Here is a 22,337-nt window from a genome sequence, read left to right on the forward strand (position 1 = left end):
ATACTAAAATTACTTGGCTCAAAAAAAAAAATATCTAAACAGCAAATTTTTAGGTCATTAAAAATAACTTTCTTGGATATTATAACAATAAAGGCTTAAACAGAATTACTATAAGACAGAAGCAATATGCAGACTATAGCATACAGACTGATGAAGTAAGAGAGACTGATATCCTGATATTAGCTAGTTTTTTCTTAAATAAAATTTTTATTCATACAAACTTCATGTAAAAGTGAGAGTAATGCAATTATGTTTTAACACCACTTAAAATTGCAAAGATAATAATGAAAAAAGCAATCTACTCATTACAAAATCAAATTCCAAAAGATGTCTCTCCCTGTCTTCATTCAGCTAATAAGGTGTTACACACTACATTTACCTTTAAATGGTTAGAGAATCAATCCTTATTTGATCTACATGCATTGTATTCGCAGAGGAGAACTACAGAAACCCTACTTACCGTGAACCTTACATCTCATAAAAAAACATGCAGGCTGCAAATTACTTTTTAAATATCAGTGTAATTGAGCTCATTGAATGATACTTCCTAACCACTTCCAGGAGATAAAACATCAGAAGTAAAATGATCTGTCTTTCAGGTACATCATAGCATGTATTCACATTCTATTTTTTCCACAGAAGCTTTTTCTGTTTCAAAACACAAGATGAAAGGCACTCAAATTTCCACCTTGTATTTTTGGATGTATGGCTCTGGTACCTGCTAAGAAGACAGTGTTCGAACCTGGCTCTAAAGAAAATTCTGATGGAGCAGCTAATCCAGGAAACCACTTCCAGGCACATCAAAGACAAGAAAATCATCAGTAGTAGTCAGCACGGCTTCATCCAGCAGAAGAGACCAAACTGACAAATTTCTGTGATGAAATGACTGGCCTAGCAGATGAAGGGAGGCCAGTGGATGTTGTCTACCTTGAGTTCAGTAGGACCTCTGACACTCCCATAAGGTACTCAGAGATGAGCTGTTGACATATGGGCTGGATGAGGAGACAGTGAGGTGAATTCAAAACTATCTGAACAGCCAGGCCCAGAGGTTGGTTATCAGTGGCACAAAGTCTAGTTGGCAGGTAGTCACTAGTGGTATGCCCCAGGTGTTAATGCTGGGTCCAGTCCTGTTTTACATCTTCATTGACGGTCTCGATGATGGGAGAGAGAGTACCATCAGGAATTTTGCTGATAACACAAAATTGTGATGAGTGGCTGATACACAGAAGGGTCATACTGCCATCCAGAGGGATCTTGACATGCTGGAGACACAGGCTGATAGGTTCAAAAAGAGAAGTGCAAAGTCCTCCACCTGGGGAGGAAACAACCCAGGCACCACTACACACTGGGGGCCACCCAGCTGGACAGCAGCTTGGCAGGAAAGCTGGGAGTCCTGGTGGACAACAAATTGAACATGAGCCACCAACGTGCCCTGGGTGCAAATAAGATGAATAGTATCGTGGGCTGCATTAAGGAAAGTATTACCAGTTGGTCAAGGTGGTATCTGTACTCAGCTCTGATGAGACATATCCGGAGTGATGGTTCCAGTTCTGGTCTCCCCAGTACCACAGAAACATGGACATACTGGAGAGAGTCCAGCAAAGGACCCTAAAAATGAATGAGGGACTGGAGCATCTTGCTTTTGAGGAAAACATGAGACTGCTGGAAGTGGTTAGCCTGGAGAAGGCTTAGGAGGGAGGTCTTATACATAAATATCTGAAGGGAGATTAAAAACAGAGCAGAGATAGGCTCTTTTCAGCTCAGTGACAGTATAAGAAGCAATGGGCACGAACTGGAACACAGGAGATTCCCTCTGAATATTAGTAAACACTTTATTTTTATCTCTGAGGTTGACCAAGCGCTGGAACAGGTTGCCCAGGGAGGTTATGGAGTCTCCTTCCTTGGAGATATTCAAAAGTCATCTGGACATGAGCAACTGGCTGTAGGTGGCCCTGCTTGTGAAGGGAGATTAGACAAGGTGACCAACCTCAACTGTTCTGTGATTCTAAGCAAGGGTGTTGTCGTGGTTTAAGCCCAGCCACCAACCCAGAACCACGCAGCTGCTCGCTCATTTCTCCCCTTCCTTCCCCCACTCCCGGAGGGATGGGGAGGAGAATCGAAAGAATGTAACTCCCACGGGTTGAGATAAGGACAGTCCAGTAACTAAGGTGTAACACAAATCACTGCTGCTACCACCAATAATAATAATGATAAGGGAAATAACAAGGGAAGAGAATACAACTGTTCACCACCCGCCAACTGATAGCCAGCCCGACCTGAGCAGTGATCTAGCCCTTCCGGGTAACTGCCCCCAGTTTATATACTGGGACGAGGTGGCTGAGTGGTGAAGGCAATGTACTGCTAATCCACTGTGCTCTGCCCGCGCGGGTTCATATCCCCTCCTCGTCGCCAAACAAGCTCAAGGTCCAGTTGTAGGAGAACGTAGGGTAGTCAAGCTTCCAAGACTACAGACACATCCAAGTGAGGTGCTGCACGTGGCAGTCTGCCATTCTTTACTGGGCATGACATTCTGTGGTATGGAATACCTCTTTGGCTAGTTTGGGTCAGGTGTCCTGTCTCTGCTTCCTTCCGGCTTCCCTTCCTCCCTGGCAGAGCATGAGACTCAGAAAGTCATTGGTCAGAGTAAACATTACTGAGCAACAACTAAAAACATCGGCGTTATCAGCATTGTTCTCAGACTGAGAGTCAAAACCACAGCACTGCACCAGCTACTAAGAAGGAGAAAAATGACTGCTACTGCTGAACCCAGGACAGGTGTGTTATCACCATTTTACAAAAAGGCAATGCAGGCACTAACATCAATTGAAAGCGCTATCTGAGTATTCTGGATGCCCAAACTGTGACCAACATTTTCAGGATAGAAACTATTACATTTCAAAAAACCACAACTATGGAATGCTGTCACAGCAGTGACATTCCTGAAAATGAATAACCGAAGTATCAAATCAGGGACTCCAAAAATAGGTCATATACATAGTTAGTGAGCAATTCTGAAAAGCTGAATGTGCATCACCCCAAAATTCTAATGTACAGACAGCAACATCATTAAATTATGCACAGTAGTATTTAACAGTTTAAACAGTATGTGCTTTCTCTTTCCGCAATTACCTGTTTTATTCACTGTATTCTCAGCTAAGGAGAAGATCTGACAGACAAGCTTGCTTCACTAGACAACACTGATTTACTCCCTACAAAATTCTGCAAAAGTTGGTTCAAAGGCTCCTATAGAAAAATACCACGATAGCGTAATTAAAAACAGTACCACAAGTTAAAAACAACCAACCAACCACCCAAATTTGGGTTTATTTGTTAAGTAGTATAGACAACCATAAGACTCACGTTTCAAACTTTGAAGTGTTTGTCTCTGAAATAAGTTACTTGTGTGAAAAACAAAAATCATAACTTGGATTCCTCTTATGTGTCACATAGAAGACAACCATGGGGGAACTATAATGCTGTCTACATTAATTTGCTGACAAAAGAAGGTAACACAAGACTTGGAAATCCCTAGTTCCGTTCCAGACTCCAAAATGGGAGAATGTTCTCCAGTGGGGGCACACAATTTCTTTCCATCTTAGAACCATCTTTTCCAATTCTACCTCTCCAAGATACTATTAGCTGCTCATGTGTTATTTTCATTTTGGACAGCCCTAAGTCTTAAGGTTTCTCATCCTAAACTCCTTCTCCACTAACAGAAGACTCCTAAAACTGTATTTTCCATCTCAATCTCCTTTTACTTTCAATCTTTCTCCTGCTTTCAGCATTATTGTTCAAGTCCTAAATATTCTGTATTGTTCGAGTCCTAAATATTCTGTGTGTATTCCGCCCACAATTTCTAATCACGGTTTGTGCCCATAGCTCCAAGTCCTACCCAAAATCTCTGAATTAGTTATCCAACTGCGAGGATCTTTCCAGTCTCTCTACACACTTCATACTAGCTCTCCTCACTGGATGTCTCTGATCCTTCCTCACTCCTTCCCCTCACTTCATTAATTTGCAGTCTCTGACTTCCCACATTGCCCCAGCTTTCCCTGGTGCCACATCTACACTCTGTTTTTCAATTCATTAACTTCCAGTCTTGCTGTTTCATACTTATAGTCTCTTCTGACAACCAACCCTCCTTGTTGCAAATTTCTGTCCAACAATGTCCTGGGTTCAGCCCGGGACAAGCCAATATCCCTATTCTTCACTTATCTCCTAGATCTTTAACTTTACTTCACTTACCTATTTCACTAGGATTATGCTGCCCCAATCCAAATTTTAATCTCCGTATCCTCTCCTTACTTACACTGCAGTTGAAACCTCCTGACTTTCTTCTCTCAGTACATTCTCTCCCCACACCTACACTGTAGTTCTACTCCTTCAGCATCTTCCACTGTTATCCCTGTAGTCACAGGATAACAGCACAATACAGTCTTCATTAATTTCAAGATTCTCTGGCTGGACTTGCCTCACAGTATTGAAAAATGCTAATGAATCTAGATTAGAACATGCTTCAGTCAGATTATGTGAGGCCTCAGGTGATGAAGTCTAAAAAGTCTCTACTCAGCTTTAATGAACTGATGTTTTAGGGTTTTTTTAGGCTTAAAATACACCCAAACTCAGATGCATTTTCTGGGAATGACCAAAAGCATGCAACGAGACATAGACTGACATGCCTATCAAACACTAAGGCCCTACGTTACTGTACCACTATCGGGATAGAAGTATAGGACTTTTAAAACAAAATATTTTAATGTGGACAAAACATCCTTGCCTCTAGCCTTCTCAGGAGTGGCTTAAACACCTTAACCAAAACACTAAAAAAACCCACAAATAAGTTCACTTTGAATGGAATGTTCATCCCAAACAAAATATTTAAATTCAAATAACCTGAGTCTGAAATTTGTAATTGACAAAACCCAAGATATTTAATAGCACCAGTCAGCTCTAACATTAGCTATAATTAGCTATAGCTTAGCTTTGCTTTCCCTTCACAAATACAGCACTGCATCTGAGAAAAGATTATGTCAACTGCATGTATAGAAAATAATAAAAGACTTCTAACACAATACTGTTGTTATTTTGGAAGTAAGAACATATTCCTTGGCACTACAGGAACAATAATTCATGTATCCACCTCCTTTACTCCCATAATATAGAAAACATGCAGCATACACTATCAGATATATACTAAAAGGATGTTTTCTTGATTCCATTATCATTATCTTACGGTGCTAAGAGGTGCTACCACCTCCTTAGTGGATCATAAATCAAAATGATATGCCCATATACCCACATGCATTGTTCAGCTGACAAAATGTATTGTCACTGAAGCTTACTTGCAAGAGCTTGGTTACATAATTTTAAAATGCAAAATCCTTCCAATAATAAAAGAAAACTAATGTTTTGCACTTGGAATGTTAAAACTGGCAAAAATGTATTTATTTGTATTCAACACTTTTTCTTTCAACCCATAAGAAAAAAAAAGAGCAGCAATTTAACAACTAGCATAGTTAGTTGAATTAATTATAAAAATTGTATCTGTCACTCACCAATTTTTTCATCCAGAAATGTAATTTTCTCTTGAGCAACTTGCAGTTCATATTTTTTCTTAACAAGGCTTTGCTGAGCCTCTGAAAGACTCTGTTCTGTCTTTTCATTTAATAAACTAGAAAAGCAGAAGCATTAAACAGGATAATTCAGACATTTACATGTTAATATTTTTTTCCATTTTGAAATATCAATAAAATTGTAAAGGTTAAGAAAAAGCAAGATTCTTCTGTATATTTTAGACTACTTGGAATATTTTATTAATGTTAACCTTAATTTCTGCATATTACAGTCTGAGTACTCATAAAGAATCACAGAAAAGTAAGTATGATTTACAACAAGTGTGAAAGCTTCTCAAAAATTATGAAAATAAAAATCCTCACTTGGGACATACATTGAAATGTCTGACCTACTTCAAGTTATACCCAAGTCGTCTGTTTAAATCATGTAGTAATATTAATGATCCTAGCACCCAGCATTACCACCAATTAAAATCCAACAAAAAAAAAAATAATCCTACAACACCCAACTGGTGTTGACTACACCAGTCACTTGTAAGGACACATAGGTTTAAGAGAGTGTTTGCTTAACTAAATTGTATTTATGGAAATACAAGAGGAAAAAGTCACAGTATCTTCTCTTGCAGCCTGTTCACTCTGTGGCCTAGTTCAGTCTGTGATCTAGTCCCTCATATCTCTCTGCACAAACTTGACATGTGATTGATCTTTCCTTCCAGCCAGTAAATTACTGGGTTTTTATCTTGCACTTGTTCAAGATCTGACTGTGATTTATTATGGACTTGTGCTTTAATCCTTAACAGCTTCAACTGAGTCTAGTCCCAGCTACATGCTTCTGAACATGGTTAGGAACTCCAGTTGAACAGCAGACTATAAACTTTATACAAGGCTTCGGTTTTATTTCCTCTCATGAAAAAGCTCCAAGGAAAGAATGTTTGAAACTAACTATACATGACACTCATTATTTTATGTGTTTGTTTGCTTTCATAAAAAAATAATAAAAAATTAGAGAAAAAAAATCATACTCAATTTACCAAAAACCATCAATCTCTGCAGCTTCTAATACAAAGCTCCTAACTCTTAGAGTGAATTTTACTTTTTCCCTGAAGATGATTTTCAGCATATCATAATATCAACAAGCTGAGAACATTTACATATAAATGAGCAACTAGGAAACCAATTTTATTCCAAAAAGAAGGATGGCTCATAAGGACAACTATCATAAATTCCTTTGCCTTTGAGCTATACGACAGTTATGATAACAAATGAACATAGGCCGACGTTACTCAACAAACTAATGCAATTAAATACATTGACTTACTTAAGTGAAACATATTCAGCTTCTCGTCGGCTCAGCTCAGCTTCAGAGTCCAGTGCTTTTCTCGCCAACCTTTTGATCTCAGTTTCCAGAGAATCAATGGTGTCTTTCATTAGCGTCACTTTGGACACTTGTTCTAACCGTTCACTCTCTAACTATAAACGTAATTAAACAGTAAAAGATGGAAAAAGATGATTTAAACAGAAATTCTCCCATTGATTCAAATTCTACTGTTTTTAGCACAAATCTTTTACTGAAGAACAAATGTCCAAGTATCTCATTTACTTGGGGCTGACTCCAAGTCTACTGAAGGTAGTTGGCAAAGATGAAATATGATTTTCACTTACTTTGAAGGACAATCAATTTCTGGTCTTTCAGATCTCTGGGAAAATTTTCATTCGTTAATGTAAATTTTAGGTTGACAATTATGCCCAAGGGCAAAAATATTTGTTATTGATCAATACTGAAAGTTTTCAGTGCAAAATAATTTACAGAGATCATTATTATGAGTGTATGAAAGGAAAAATGCCAGTTTGGGATGACTTTAGGCCTCTACTAAGTTATAGATACAGATATGGATAGAGAAATCACTGTAAAACATTTGCATAAAGCACTGTATCACCAAGTTACCACCATGATGCCTTTAGGTCTGTACCTTGAAAAAAGAACAGGTTCAGAACCGCTCACACAGATTCCAGCAAAGCTATTTTCAAATCTACACTTCAAAGAAAGATGTGTTTATTAAAATGCTCACACTTAACACCACGCAAAGAACTGTCCTTTCTAAATTATTTGAAACAGCTCTTTAAAGGTAAAAAAACTCTCACCTCATCCCTTTCCTCATTTACTGATTCTTTCAGTACTAATTTCTGTGTTACTATATTCAGAAGTCAGACTTCTAAAGAGCAAGTGAGTAAGCCTCTGGTACACTGTAACTTTTTCAATACTAGCGCCATAAATTTCATATTGATGTATTGCCCTCAAAGGGCACCAAATTAACTGAAGAAATGACATACCTAAACCAGGACTATTACCAATTTTCACTATATATCATATGTCAGACATGTGATTGAAGCTAATTTACTACTTGGAGTACCCAGAGCTATTTAAACCTACAGTGCATTCTTCATCGCAGATGCACTCAGTTTAATATTATAATCCTTGAAACTATACTTAATAGCTTTGTAGGATTTAAAAGGCTGAAGAGGAGAATTAACCAGAACTTATAACCACAAAATCTAGAAGAAAGATACACAACAGAAAACAATGTTAACCTATTAAAAAACCAAGTTCTATCAAGACTGTAGATGTATTTAAGATGTATATTAATTAATGTTTTAATTTTCTGTTTTGGCACCATACATTAGCAAACAATTGCAAACACAAATAATATAAGCCATATTAAATAGGACTTGCCAGAACAGTACAATTATATTTGGTTTTGGAGCATCAGGCTTTACAGTATGCAATCATATATAATACACACTGGAATGAACTCCAAGAGGTCTCTAGTCTAAACTCCTGCCCAAAGCAGGGCCAGCTCTCAGGTCAGGTTGATTCAGGGCTTTGGCCAGTCCAGTCTTGAACATCTTCAAGGTTGGGAACTGCTTGACTGTCCTCATGAGAAAAAGGTATTTCTTTATCCAGCCTGAATCCTTGTTGTTTCAACTGATGACCATTGTTGCTCTTATCCTTCCACCATGCACTGGTGTGAAAAGCCCACTTCCAACTTCTCAATTATTACTGGCAGGTTAGGACTTAGATCCTTAAGCCATCTCTACTCCTGGAAACTCCTCTCATGTGGAAAGTGTCCCAGCCGCAACTACTGTGGGAGCCCTCCATTAAACTCACTCCAATTTGGCACTGTGTTTCTTGTACCGTGGTGGCAAAACTGGATGTGGTATATTCCAGGTGTGGTCTAATGAGTGCTCAATAAATGAGGACAATCATTTCCCTCAAGCTACTGGCTGCATCCTGTTCACACAGCCTAGCACACTCTTGGCTACCTTTGCCACCACAGCATACTGCTGGCTGATATACAGCTTGCTTTTCAGCAGAGCTGCTCCCACACCCATTGGTCCCCAACCTGTATTGGTGCCAGTGGGTCTTCCAAAATTCAGAAGCTGGCATTCATCATTGTTGGACTTCAAAGGTTCCTGTTTTCCATTTTTCCTATCTGTCTTGGTCCCTGTGGATGACTGCCCTGCTCTAGAGTGTATCAACAGTTTTCCCTAACTTCATGTTATCTGCAAACCTTACGAGCATGCATTCTGTCACCTCCTTCAAGTCACTGATAAAGATGTTTAACAGGACAGGCCTCAACCCCTGTGATGCTCCATGTTGACAGTCTCCAGGCCAAATTAACTTCTACCTCATAAAACTGACCATCCAATCAAGTTTTTTCCCACCCATCCAGACCTTAACATCCTAACCTGGATACAAGAACACTGTAGGTAACAGTGTCAACAGTCTTGATGAAGAACATCCACTGCTCTCAGCCTATTGTTTCCTGATAGAAAACAATCAGGCTGGTCCTGCAGGATTAACCATGATTATCATCTGTATTACATTTACAGTTCCATAAATAATTATTTTCTCTTACATTTTGAATAGTAGCTTCTAGCTCTTCAATCCTCTGTTCCAAACGAGCCTTTTCATTAAACACAGTCTCTTGGGAAATCTGTACCAAATAACAACAAAACCACATACAGAACAAGTCTGAACTCACCACAGACATGTAACACAATTAACCCTCAGGATTAGAAGTCTTTAGCAACTTTAATTACACTACTAAGTAGTTTTCACTACTGGTTAAAACAACCAGGGTTGGGGAGGCCAGAATCAAACCTTTAACTGCTCCCTGAGGCTATCACGTTCTGTAGTCATCCTTCGAAAATCTGACAGTACTGTATCCCTTTCCATCTCCACTTTTCTTAACATAGCTTGAGCTGTCACAGTAGCTTTAGGACTCCCTGGGCACCTGATAAGTTCCTGACGAAGTCGGGAAATCTCTTGCTGTGCCTGTTTTTAAAAACAGCAACATAACAGAAATACGGACTAGATAATGTAATATATTACTGTGGCATATGGGTGGTAATGCAGAGCATCACAGAAACTGTACAATATCAAAGTAATGATTTGTGCTCATATTCTTTCATTCAGAAAAGCATTATTAACTCAGGACAGCACTTACAAACTTGCATTTATCTGACACATACAAATCACAGAATTTCTATAGCTTTTTTCTATTTTTTTAAACAAACACTTTGCTCTTTTTTTTTCATGTGAAAAAAGAGAATTTTTTTTTGCATATGACCTTGAGTTACTTTAATTAATCATACAAATATAAATTAAATTACCTGTTCATAAAGATTGACCATTTTGTCTCTCTCAGCCGTTAAAACATTGAGGTTACCCTGAATTTCTGCTATATGGCGCTCATATTTTTTCTGTGTTGACTTAAGTTCTTCACGTTCTCTCAGTATTTTCAAAACGTCTGGAGCAAAGGTCACTCCCTTAAAGAATACAATGATATAAGCTTAAAGTAGAGAAACAGAACTTGATATGATTTCTTATTATATCTGGTTTGGAAATTTCTATGAAAGATTTAATAAGACTTCAACCTAGTATCTTCTAGATAGTCAAGACTGTACATGTATGTTTCTCAGCATTAGAGACCAGATATACATACCATTTTCTAAAATCCACATTTAGTTTGAGCAGCAACTATCTATCACTAATGGTACTGACAATCATGTTAACAGTTACTTAAATTGTAAGCACTCGTGAGAAACCATTTAAAGTGATACACACACATGCAGTATAAAGTGGAAGTTCACATTATTGGCCCATTCCCATCTTAAGCATCCTTCCCTTTATAATCAATTAGTTTTTCTTCCTGCCAATTACAGCTTTAGTATTTTAGCACAAGGTAAACCAACATTCTAAAAATGCATTCCTCCCTTTTCAAAGTGTTTTCCCAAGCTCACCTGGATGGATGTATTTTTTTTTAGCATGCTGCCACAAGTATTTGTTTGCTTAGGACTTGCAAATGTGTTCCTAAATATCTTCAGCAAATTCTCAGTCTCATTTTTATAGTAGTCTCTGTCTTCTTCCAATGTCTTAATAAAGGCATCAAGCTTTGAAGGTGACCTCCCTTGCTTCATTTCAGCTTCTGTTTGTAAAATAACCTGCAAGTGTAAAAAATGAGAGAATTCATTCACTGAAATAGAACTTTGGTAATGGATGATACTTCAGTGTAAAACAGATAAATATACTCTTCAAAATAAAGATAAAGCAGATATCTAATTAAAATAAATACCCATTTAATACTTTAACTTCTGAATGTCTGTATTTTCTCTATTTTATTATACTGCAGAATATATCTGAATGTCCTTTTAGAATGGATCTAACAGGACAGAAAAGGACATAAAAGCTGAATGTTAATTAACTTGGAAAATATCTGTTCAAAAATAAGGAGGGCAATTAAGATTTGCATTGGAATATTTAATGATTTTTTAAATATGAAAGACATTAGGCTGCTATGTTTGCTTAAGATTCATGAAAGGTGAATTTCTGAAATGGAAATAAAGTAATGTGCAAATAAGTATAGCTGAAATACAGGAAGTCATGTAGGGGCCTAAAACAAATTTTGAGGATGAATTGCAATTCCCAAGTTCAAGATGGCACATCCAATCCCTCTCTGTTACAATCTATCTGTTGGAAGTACCTGAATCATGGGAGTTTAAGCACCTAGAGAGTACTAAACTCTGCAAATGTATTATTTTTGTTAAGACACATGCAGAAGTATGCCTTTAAATCCCTGAAAAGTTAGAAATTAATCACCTAAATCTCTCAGTCTAGCTGTCAAATCCCAAATTTTCTGGCTGAAGGACTGAAATCTTTCCAGGGTAATTGAACAGTAAGCTCTACAGAATCAGAGTGGGTTTTTTTCCATAGGGGATTCTTTGCAGGACTGTAGCATATGCCACATTAAATTACCTTAAGAAATTATTATCTTGAACACACAAAAAAATTCCCCATCAATTTATACTGGAAGCAAGTGAATGAGTCCACTTAATAAATCCAAATGTTAAGTTAGATTTACCCCTATAAATGGCAAACATTTTTACAATTATGACATTGTAAACATCTCAAAATATTCCAACAGCATTGTTACACCTTAAGGAAGACAAATTATTACAAAAAAATTACAAATTATAACACATACATTTATCCATTCTATAACTTGTAAGTTTATCAGTGAAAACAAACTAAGTGAAATTGACTCGTACAAGTATTAATTTCACGTGGAAGTGATCTGATTTCATAGTTACATATATAGACACATGCTTAACTCACAGATTTTAGTGTTTTCACTGAGTGTTCCAGCTTCTTTATTGTCTTCTGCTGGTTCTGAATTTGAATCTACCATAAAAAATAAAAAGTCAAGAGCAAGAGATGCATTAATTTCATATAATCATTAGTGCAAATCCAGCATTTTACCTCAACTGTTCTAGTTCAAAAGAGCATTTTGTACATGTTTTCTAGTTTGACTAGGCTGAAAACATGCTGTCTAGTAAAAATAAACTGAATCTAGAAGGCAGTCAGTTAAAAGTTGCAGTTCAGCATGGGAAGAAACAGTAACAGTTGAATTACTCTCAGGTGAGTGAATGGAAAAAGAAGCATGGGATGCTTATTCCCAGGACTGTCTTGCAGAGAAACCGCCAAAACCAGGGACAGTTTATGGGCTAAAGAAATAAGGATATAGTTACACTAATGGCAAACAAAAAATATGCTTTCTGCCATCTGACCACTACTGCATCACATAATTCCATGTGCACAGAATGCCTCTTTCCATTTTCCTGTGAAATCAAAAACATTTTTTCACTGAAACTACATTCTTTCCAACTGCATGATTTTAATCATTGAACTTAAAAAATACCAAAAATGTCAGAACCCACCCACTCTTCCTTCATTCCAGCAAATATATTTCAACACAGAGATGAAAGCTAGAAATTCAGCCCAAAAGGTAAACAAAACAGAACAGTGCCCTGTAATATTAGCAACAAACATTAAAATTATCATTGCACAATATTCATTCTAACAAGTAGCCACCTTTGCTTCCTTAAGCTCCTTATCAGAAGTATTCAGTAGCAATTCTTTTTCCAGCTGCTCAGAGAGTTTGCCAATTACAGCCAGTTCTTTACACAGGTGATCATTTTTACAGGTGAACCTATCCACTTGACTTCCCACAGCTTGCTTCGTATCAAGAAGTTGTAGGACATGTTGCCTTAGCTCATAGTTTATCTTCTTCAGATCAGTCTATGAGGACAAGGAGGAAGAAAAAAAATGTATTAATCTTCAGGATTTGCAAGGACTATTTCATATGTAATTTACACTTAACCAAAAAAAAAAAAAATCAGTACATATTATTCACAAATGAAGAATATGCACACTACTAGCACCATTCTGAACAGATTAATTTGGAAGGGTTATGGACAATGCAGAATCTGATCCTTAATGTTTACATAAAATTATTTCAAGCTGGGCTGCCACAGCACTGTGAGAGGAAATGTCTCTCCAGGCCAGGTCTGAAGTTTCCAACAGCTACTCACAATGGTTCTGTTAGGTCTTAGGAATGCCCTTCAATCCTCCTACTTGAGTTGTGCTAGTATGCTTTCCACAAGCTTCAGAAAGGCCAGTAGAAATATAGCAGATCAAATATTAATGCAAATTCATTGATTAATCAAGATAAGATTAGTCATTTCCCTGAAACAATGTTGTTTTTTAGGAAAATATTATACGCCCTTTTTGAAAGGAACCAGAAGTTGACAACTATTTTGGCACCATCAACTTGCTGTAACATCTCAGTCTGCAGGAGTGTTACTGCCTCCTGCAGCATTTCAATGTTCTGAGACCTCAGATTTCCAAAATCTCAACCTAATTGAGACAGGGATACAGTGCCATGCAGAAACTCCACTGCTTCCACAGGCTGATCCTGTAATGCATGAGAAATCAATATAGCTGAATACCGAATTCTATGACGTTCACTTTGATTCTAATAGTAGAGAGTTTTTCTCAGTTACTACTAGCATTGCACAAAAGTTCATTCTGAATTATCTAGGAAGTCCTAAAAGAAGCTTTGTGACAAAAAGCTTTCTGGATGGGCTCTGTCCTGTGACATTCTGCAGTAGTTATTTTTGCCACTTCTTCTATTCAATGGGTATACAAATATATCAGGAGAGTCAACAAAAAAAAAAAAAAGAATTTATTTTCACTGTCATTTTGGTTTTATGTTTCATCAAGCCTGATCCAGCTAATGCTATTGAACTAATAAGAAAGCACAGTTATAAACCCAAAAACATAATTATGGAGTGGCTGCGTGGAAAAGGAGTTTAAAACAAACAAACAAAACCACACACCACAGAAACAATCCACCAAATGCTCTACAGACAGCATCTGTACATCCATGGTTTGTGATTCCTACACTTTCATGAAGTTATAAAATTTGGGGAGAATACCACTCTGATATTACTGAAGAAAGTTCTCAGGGATACCTGTTTTACAAAGTGGGAAGAGAAGTGCTAACGAAGGACAGGGAGGGTAAATCCCACTCTGAACCTGAATGCAAAACAATACTTAAAATGACAAAATTGAAGCCCCAGTCACATCTATACCCTCAAGTAACTGACTACACCAAAAGTGGGTTTGTTCCTCCATACAGCCAACCGGTGTCATACCTTAAGGGTCTTTTCCCTTATTCTACGATCCCCCCCCCCCCCCCAAATCTTCTCTTACACTTCCCTAGTCCTTCCAGAAAAGGAATAGAAGAGGTCAGAGTAATCTGCAAGCTATCAGTATCTTCACCGCCTCACTGAGCAACAAGGACTCAGATTTCCAGACAGTATTTGCGCACCCACAATACTAATTTTACTTAACTTGTGAAAGAGCACTTTTTGAAAAATAATATGATTATTTGCATATTTTTTATTTATATATCCTAAAAGAACCATTATTTACGCTTGCCACAGAGCAGTTGAGATTTTAACTACCACTGTTGGCACCTTCTACCACCATCCTCGGAACTGTAATAATGCAGTCCCCTTGCGACAGGGGTAGAACCTCACACTCACACCACCCTAAGCTTCATAGAATCACAGAATGGTTTGGGTTGGAAGGGACCCTAAGGTCATGTAGTCCCAACCCCTGTCACGGGCAGGGACACCAGGTTGCTCCAAGGCAGGTCCGGCCTGGCCTTGAGCACTGCCGGGGATAGGACAGATGTCCTTTCCGCCTTGCTCTCCACAGCGCACGCAGCGACAGGACCGGCCGCTCCCGCAGCCCCCCTCCCGCCGGTCACTACCTTACGGCGACTCTCCGCTCTCCCCCTCCGGGGCGCCGAGGAGCGCCCAGCGCTCATGGCCGCTGCCGACGGCCACCTGAGGCACCCGCCGTCGCGCCCGCTCTCCCGCCCTGCCCAATGGGCGGTGCCATGCCCCAACGGCTGCCTCCCTCCGCGTTCCCCGGGCGCCTGGCAACAGCCTCAGCCCGCCGAGGGGGAACGGGGAGCCACAGCCCCGCGTAGCCCATCGCCCTGGTCCGCAGCCCTGGGCTCCTCCTCGCCTCCCCGCGGTAAGGCGAAGCTCTGCAGGGTGGGAGCAGGGCGGCGGCGGGAGGAGGTTCTTTCAGAGTCGAGTGAAAGCCCTAGCTAGACTGGATGGCTGTGGAGAGCTGTAGAAACCCCGACTCCAGCTCTCCCCCTGAAGGAAAAGTTATCCCTAACCATTAGAATCATAGACTGGTTTGGGTTGGAAAGGACATTAAGATCATCCAGTTCCAACCCCCCTGCCGTGAGGAGGGGCACCTTCCACTAGACCAGCCTTTGAAAGAGGCTGCTTTAGGTAAGTCCCAACGTCAAGCTGAGAAACCAGAGATAAATGTCCTCTGTCCACCATTAGCACGGATTTTATATTCTGGAGACAGTGCCGCCTGAGTGACAGGTCACTTCTGCAAGCTGCCACTATTAAGCACTCATGGATAGAGCTCACCTTTTTGGAGGTCAGGAGTGCCCAATACCTCTGAAGTATGATCCCCACCAGCAGATAGAGAAGAAATTGGAAAATTTCAACTTCCAGGACAAAAGCAAGAGAAACAGGACTTTTTATTTTCCTCTCCCCATCCTGGCTTTCTTACAAGTCACTTCCTGATTTTGGTATGGCGGGAATCATCAGAGAAGACTCTGCATTATCATGCTGATCTCCAAAAGAGATGTGAAAAAAAAACATTTCAGGTTTTCATAACTTTACCAAAATTAGTCTTCATGAAAATTCATTTTAGGGGTGAAATGCGGTATTTTTAATTGTTTTCACTCTGGTACGTCTACAGCTTTCTCTGACATATGGTGTGTTCTCTCTTATATGTTAATGCTGGTTAAGGTTGTGCTGAGCAGTTGCTTTGCTTTCGGTGCACCAAACACAGCTTTGTTCATCAAAGAAAGTCAGTCATACACAGAACTGTTTTCAAAAGCAAAACCAATAACCGCTGTATTCTGCAGATACGCGATTTATAAGATAGTAGCTGAGACTAAGAAATTTAAAAATTCCAATCCAGAAGAGATAAATAAATCACGGTGTGTATTTATAAATTCATACTTCTCACTTATTTTCATAATAGTTCTAATTATCTTGCCGGGTTTGTTTCCAAAAAAAACCCACTTTTCAGTAAAGGTATTTATTGTTGCATGTGGAGTTTACCCTTCAGCATAGAAAACAGACCCATGGCATTTTCACCTGACCACCTAGCACTCTCCCCGCTTTACATTTTTTGGCATTCTGGTTCTAATTAAGGGAACCCAGTTTTGAACTACAAAAAACCGGGGAGGGTAGCAGCTCGCAGTGTGCTTTTAGTGACACCGCATGGCAAAATGACATACTGCAAATTTCGAAGAGTCAAGTGCCAAAATGGAAACTAAGGCTTCAGCAAGCTGTTTTTAGTTAACAGCAGAAGCCCCACAAGGGGCATTTCATTTCCTCTGACCAGTTAAAGTGCCCAGGCTAACCTCTGCATTTTGCCAACTGCCTCAAAAGTTGGTTTTTTGATATTCAGAACACTCAGCACATTTTTCTGGACAAAGTTCACATGCTTTTTACCCTATGCATTACAGAATAATTAGCCCCAGTGAAAAGTTTCACCAGTCTAATTTAGCAACTAATTGTGCCCATTTCAAACTGCTTAAAATAATTCCCAGGGTTTTTTTTTTTCCTTTCTTTTTAATGTGGCAATACAATGTGCCAAGTGCTTGGGCACACATCACATCAGGATCCTTTTAGTCTTGTTCCTCTCACTAGTCACCACCAGTACACATGCAGTGATGATTTCTTACTTTTTGCTTGCCAGACTCCCCCCACATTTCTTTTAAGAGTCTGGTAAGAATACTCCTGCTCCTAATGATATTGTTCTTCAGTAGGAAATAATAGCAAGCTCACATCTTTAATCTCAAAGTCTTTCACCCTTATCCATCTTCTTTTCTCCTTTGCCCTTCAGGGAAGACAGCTGTTCTAGTTCTGTTTCTTTGATTAGAAGGTAAAAGGCAATTCAGGCCACATCACAAATAGGTTACTTTATTGATAAAGCAAACATATGAACACCCAATTACACACCCAAAGCCAAACTGCTTCCTCAAGTAATTTCACTGTTTCGTCTGAATAAGGACATCAACTTGGCATTTCTTCCTAAGGCACCTATTTAGAGAACCACAAAGCGTAATTTCTTACCTGTTCAACAGAAATAGCCTACATGAATTCTCACAACCCACTGTACCAACCTTTTTCTCTACAATTCCTTAATGTCTTGGGACTCCAATATAAAGGCAGAATGGAAGATAAATGCATGCACCATACCCTTTATAAATACACATACACCCAGCAAGAGACATACAGCTCACACCTGCCCATATAGATACTACTGAGGATAAAAACTTCAGCACTAGCATCAAACAAGATCTGACAGCATTAGCTTAAACATCGATAATAGCTCTTGAAGTTATAGCCATGGTCCAGTAGACTTGAAGAATGGTTTAAATCAATGCAAATCTGAAGACAAGCTGCTGCACGTAATACATCTCTAATTATCTAGTTTTGGATCAATTTCAGCTCATTAAAGAATTATGATACCGACACGTAATTTGTGGATCTTCATAAATACTGCAGTTTCTATGCATTTCACAAACCTCTGTGCATTTATGGTAACTTGTTCAGTCTCCTTTTGAACTCATGAAAGCTTCTAGCATCCAGAACATCTTGTGATGAGGCACTGCACGGCTGGGTCTTGCGCGACTTATCATCTGTCCTGTTTGTTGTGCATCTGCCTGTTTCCGGCATGATCCGACACTTCGCAGTTCCCGTGTCGGCAGAGGCAGTAACAATGAACACCTATTTTCTGTAACACTACTTATCATTTTACAACCGCTTACCACAGGAGGTGCGGTTTGGTTTTTTATGAGGCTGAAGAGTTTGAACTCACTCGGCAGCACGCTGCGCGGCAGCCGACCATCCTCACTTCTCAACCCCCTCCAGCCATACCACGTCCTGGCCGCGGTAGGAGAAGCGCCGCCTGCTCCCCTCAGCCCTCAGCCCTCAGCCCTCAGCCGAGCAGCCAGAACCCGCTGACGGCCCTGCACCACCACCGGGATGGTGGATCTCCGTTGCCGCTTTCCCGCCGGGCGGCAGCAGTACCGCCCCCAGCACCTCTAACCTCGGGAACCGGAAGGGACTGCCGCCGGCGCGGTCGCTGCCTTGCCATTCCTAACTGTGAGTAGGGACTCGCGGCCCGCAGGGGCGGCCGGTTAACGGAGGGGGGAGGAAGGTGGCGGGCCAGGGGTGCCTCGCCTTGGTGCACCCCGCGGCGGGATGGGGCCTGCTGCCGCACGGTGAGGGGCGGCCCGCGCCAAGAACGAAATGGCGCCCGGCTCCGGTACCTCCGCCGGCCTTGCCTCGCCTCGCCTCTCGGTTGGGCGCTGCAGGCACCGTGGCAGCAAGCTCTGCGCCCGGCTGACTCCTGACTGACCCAACGAGTTGGTGAGCTTGGTGCACCAGTTTTGTTTCGTTTGGTTTGGGTTTTTTAATCGTAACAAAACTGGACTGCTAAAATTAAGTTTAGCAAAATACACAAAGTAAAATTGTACTAGTGAGGGGAAAATACACGCCTTAATTCCGTTTCTTCCCTTGATTTTTTAGGCATTAAGGGCAGCGAGGAGAAGCTACTGACAACCCCCACTTTTATGTTAAGTACATGTCAGGGTTTGGACCACATCACTAGCTTCAGGAGAATCATGCCTTGTAACTTGCATCACTTCAGGAGCATTGCTGCTTTGGGAAGAGCATGACTGCATCATGACTGCTACTAGCATTTCATTTCAGTTACAACAGCAGATTGTGCACTTGCCACGTTCAGTGTTACTAGATTGAGCATTGCTTCCATCTGCTGTTCAGTTATTAAGAACATGGTGCTCCAGGCATCATTAAAGAACTGCCTTCAGCTATCCTGCATCCTCCAGGCTCCAAAAGCTGGCTTCAGAAGCACGGCAAGTGGAGGCCTCATTATGCAGTCTACTTCTAATGATGTTTACCAGAATCTGGCTGTGGAAGACTGGATCCATGACCACATGAATTTAGAGAACCAGCAGGTCCTTTTCCTTTGGAGAAACTCCCCTGCTGTGGTAATAGGGAGACATCAGAATCCCTGGCAGGAATGCAACCTCAGGCTATTGAGGCAAAAAAATATAAAACTAGCCAGAAGAAGAAGTGGAGGAGGGACAGTGTACCATGACTTAGGCAATATCAATTTGACTTTCTTTACAACGAGGAAAAAACACGAACGAATGGAAAACCTGAAACTAGTTGTGAAGGCCCTGAAAGCCTTGCGCCCACAGTTAGATGTACATGTCACTGACAGATATGATATCTTGCTAGACAGGCAATACAAAATCTCAGGTACTGCTGCAAAACTGGGAAGGACAGCTGCTTATCACCACTGTACTTTACTCTGTAACACGGATAAGTTTGTTTTATCTTCTGTGCTAAGAAGTCCTTATAAAGGGCTAAAAAGCAATGCTACTCCTAGTGTGCCTGCCACAGTGAAAAATCTCTTTGATGAAGATTCTAGTTTAACTTCTGAGCTGCTTCTGGATGCCATTGCTGAAGAATATGCAACGCAGCACCAAATTGATCGTCATATCAACTTAATAAATCCAGCTGATGAGACTGTGCTGCCTGGAATTAATAATAAAGCTAAGGAACTACAAACCTGGGAATGGGTATACGGGAAGACACCAAAGTTCAATGTTAGCACTCATTTTAACATAGCCTATAAAGATTCTGTTCTTGATGTTAAAGTAGATATGGATGTAAAGCATGGAAGGATTGAAGTCTGTAACATTGATCTGCCAGAGCAGTGGCTGCCACCAGCACTGTGCAGTGAGCTGGTGAAGAACCTCACCGGCAGTAAGTTTTGCCCAAATGAAACCACTGTGCTAGTGACAACATTACTAAGAGCATGTCCACAAGATGGTGACTTGCAGAGCAGATGGAATCTGCTCTGTGAGAATATAAAAATGTTAATGTGACTTGCACTTTGAAAATGCAAGTTAAACTGCTGCTGCTTTTTATTTATTGAAAATATTAAAACGTTAATTTCTACAAGCTGAACTTTATTAGTCATTCAAACTGTTTAACCTTGTACTTTTGCCTAATATTACCTACCAGCAATTAGATTTACACTGCCTGCATCCAAGGTTACCAAACTGTGGGAATGTAAGCCACTGCAATAGGCTGCAGCCCTGTATTGCTCCATGCTGACAGACACCATTGCTGCTTAAATCGGGGAAAACAGTAGAGGCATCCCAAACTGGCTCTGGAGCCAAGAAGGTACAAATGGCTGATGCAGATGGGATGGGGTAGATGGAAAACTGCTGTGGTGCTGCTGCACTGGATCCCCCACCTGCATCCCACTTCTTGCAGATAGTAACCAAAAGGCTGTGCCCCAGGGCCTGAGCTGTATAGGGGAGAGCTGTGTATGTCCCCCTGGTTTCTGGTTGAAAGTCCTTTTTTGCAGTGTGGTGACCCTCTGCCTGGTAGTAAGCTAAGCTTGCTACTGCATAGTGAATCAGTCCAGCAGTTCCACGCTGGATTAGGGCTTTGGTCTGTGCAAGCAGAGGAGGGCTTAGGAAATTCAGTGTAGAGGTTTATGTGATGAGGGTAGAAGAAGCTAACTAACTGGAGCAGAGGCCATACATGCCTCCTTTGTATCCACACTGCTTGGCACAAAGTTAGGAGTCACTGCTGCCATAGGTACTGCTATCTGAGATAAAAACTGGAATATTTCTACATTAGGAAGTACACATGTATGAGAAACAAGTTCCTTATGTTAACATCTAGGAGAAAATAAGCTAATAAAATGCAATAATGAACTGAAAATGACAGTTTTCACGTTAAATAAAAATAATAGTTTAATATAAACTAACATTATGAAAGAAAGGCTCAAGATGTATTTCTCTGTTGACAAATAGGCAGAATGCAACTCTGATCAGGTTAGAACAAAAGTAGTTTATTGCTGCAGCTGAAGGAAAGGACTCTCCTGATGTGAACTGTGCCCAAATGAGGCACTCACAGAGTTTATATACCTTTGTGTTACACAACTCTTTCTTCACCAAACTGCCCTTGAACAGCAGTGAAATTTGCAGTGGGAGGTTCATAAAGCAAAAAAGCCATAAATTCACCTGTTGAGGTGAGCACAGTAAGGCAGAGTCACAATATACAGCACAACCCAATTTACATCAGTCTTTTCCCAGGAGGTTAACTGGAGTCGTAGGACTTAAAAGGAAAGCACCGTATCCAGAAATGAGGGAGAGTTACAGAGAAAGGCTTCTTTACTGCATGACATATGAGTTGTCTTGAAATACTAACAGGATTTAATACTCCTGAAGGTAAGGGAACTGCAGGGAAATCAGGGACACATTAAGTAGACTGAGAAATGCCAGTAACAATTAGGCAAGAAACAATCTTGCTGTTCTGGCGTAAAGGAAGTAAAGGAACAATAATGTTCATGTCCTTGGGGCTGGCCTAATTGCATTTCTGAGGCTGTGGCGAGAAGGAAAGTTGGGTGGAAAGCTAGTGTGACAGAATCCTGCTGAATTTCAAAGACTTACAGTTAGGTCTGTAGGACATTCTGGCTTCCTTGTCCATACAGACAACCCTCGGCTGATGCTGCAGTAGGAATTTCACAAAGACCCTTACCTTTCTAAGTGGTACCAAGGGGGTTTCAGCAGGGATCAGTCAGTGGTCCTCCCAGGGGAAGCAGGACATCTGAATCCAAGTCACAGCACCAAATTCTGTCATGGTGTAAGCAAAATACAACTATGATGAGGTCAGAAGAGCAGCAATGTAGTGCCA

General features: G+C 40.4%; 2 protein-coding genes across 4 annotated transcripts in view; one reads left to right on the top strand and one right to left on the bottom strand.

The window, feature by feature from the left end:
* Positions 1–18,750, bottom strand: part of TSGA10 (testis specific 10) — a 32,044-nt gene extending 13,294 nt beyond the window's left edge. The window contains exons 1-9 of one of the 3 annotated variants that reach the window (XM_065677671.1): positions 18,412–18,750; positions 13,006–13,212; positions 12,250–12,315; positions 10,878–11,078; positions 10,248–10,403; positions 9,736–9,909; positions 9,491–9,568; positions 6,892–7,043; positions 5,556–5,671 (exon numbers count right to left, since the gene is read on the bottom strand). In XM_065677671.1, the coding sequence (XP_065533743.1) occupies positions 5,556–5,671; positions 6,892–7,043; positions 9,491–9,568; positions 9,736–9,909; positions 10,248–10,403; positions 10,878–11,078; positions 12,250–12,315; positions 13,006–13,212; positions 18,412–18,441 (1,180 nt within the window). In that variant the 5' untranslated portion in view covers positions 18,442–18,750. Of the gene's footprint in view, positions 1–5,555; positions 5,672–6,891; positions 7,044–9,490; positions 9,569–9,735; positions 9,910–10,247; positions 10,404–10,877; positions 11,079–12,249; positions 12,316–12,851; positions 12,927–13,005; positions 13,213–15,253; positions 15,311–18,411 lie in introns of those variants that run through there. The other 2 variants (XM_065677670.1, XM_065677672.1) reach the window with 2 other exon arrangements.
* Positions 18,314–20,594, top strand: LIPT1 (lipoyltransferase 1). Its single transcript, XM_065677673.1, has 2 exons — positions 18,314–18,698; positions 19,125–20,594. The coding sequence occupies exon 2, from the start codon at positions 19,391–19,393 to the stop codon at positions 20,510–20,512; it is 1,122 nt and encodes a 373-aa protein (XP_065533745.1). The 5' UTR covers positions 18,314–18,698; positions 19,125–19,390; the 3' UTR covers positions 20,513–20,594.
* Positions 20,595–22,337: the final 1,743 nt, after the last annotated feature.

The sequence above is a fragment of the Lathamus discolor genome, chromosome 4 (assembly GCF_037157495.1).
Source record: "Lathamus discolor isolate bLatDis1 chromosome 4, bLatDis1.hap1, whole genome shotgun sequence".
Lineage (NCBI taxonomy): Eukaryota > Metazoa > Chordata > Aves > Psittaciformes > Psittacidae > Lathamus > Lathamus discolor.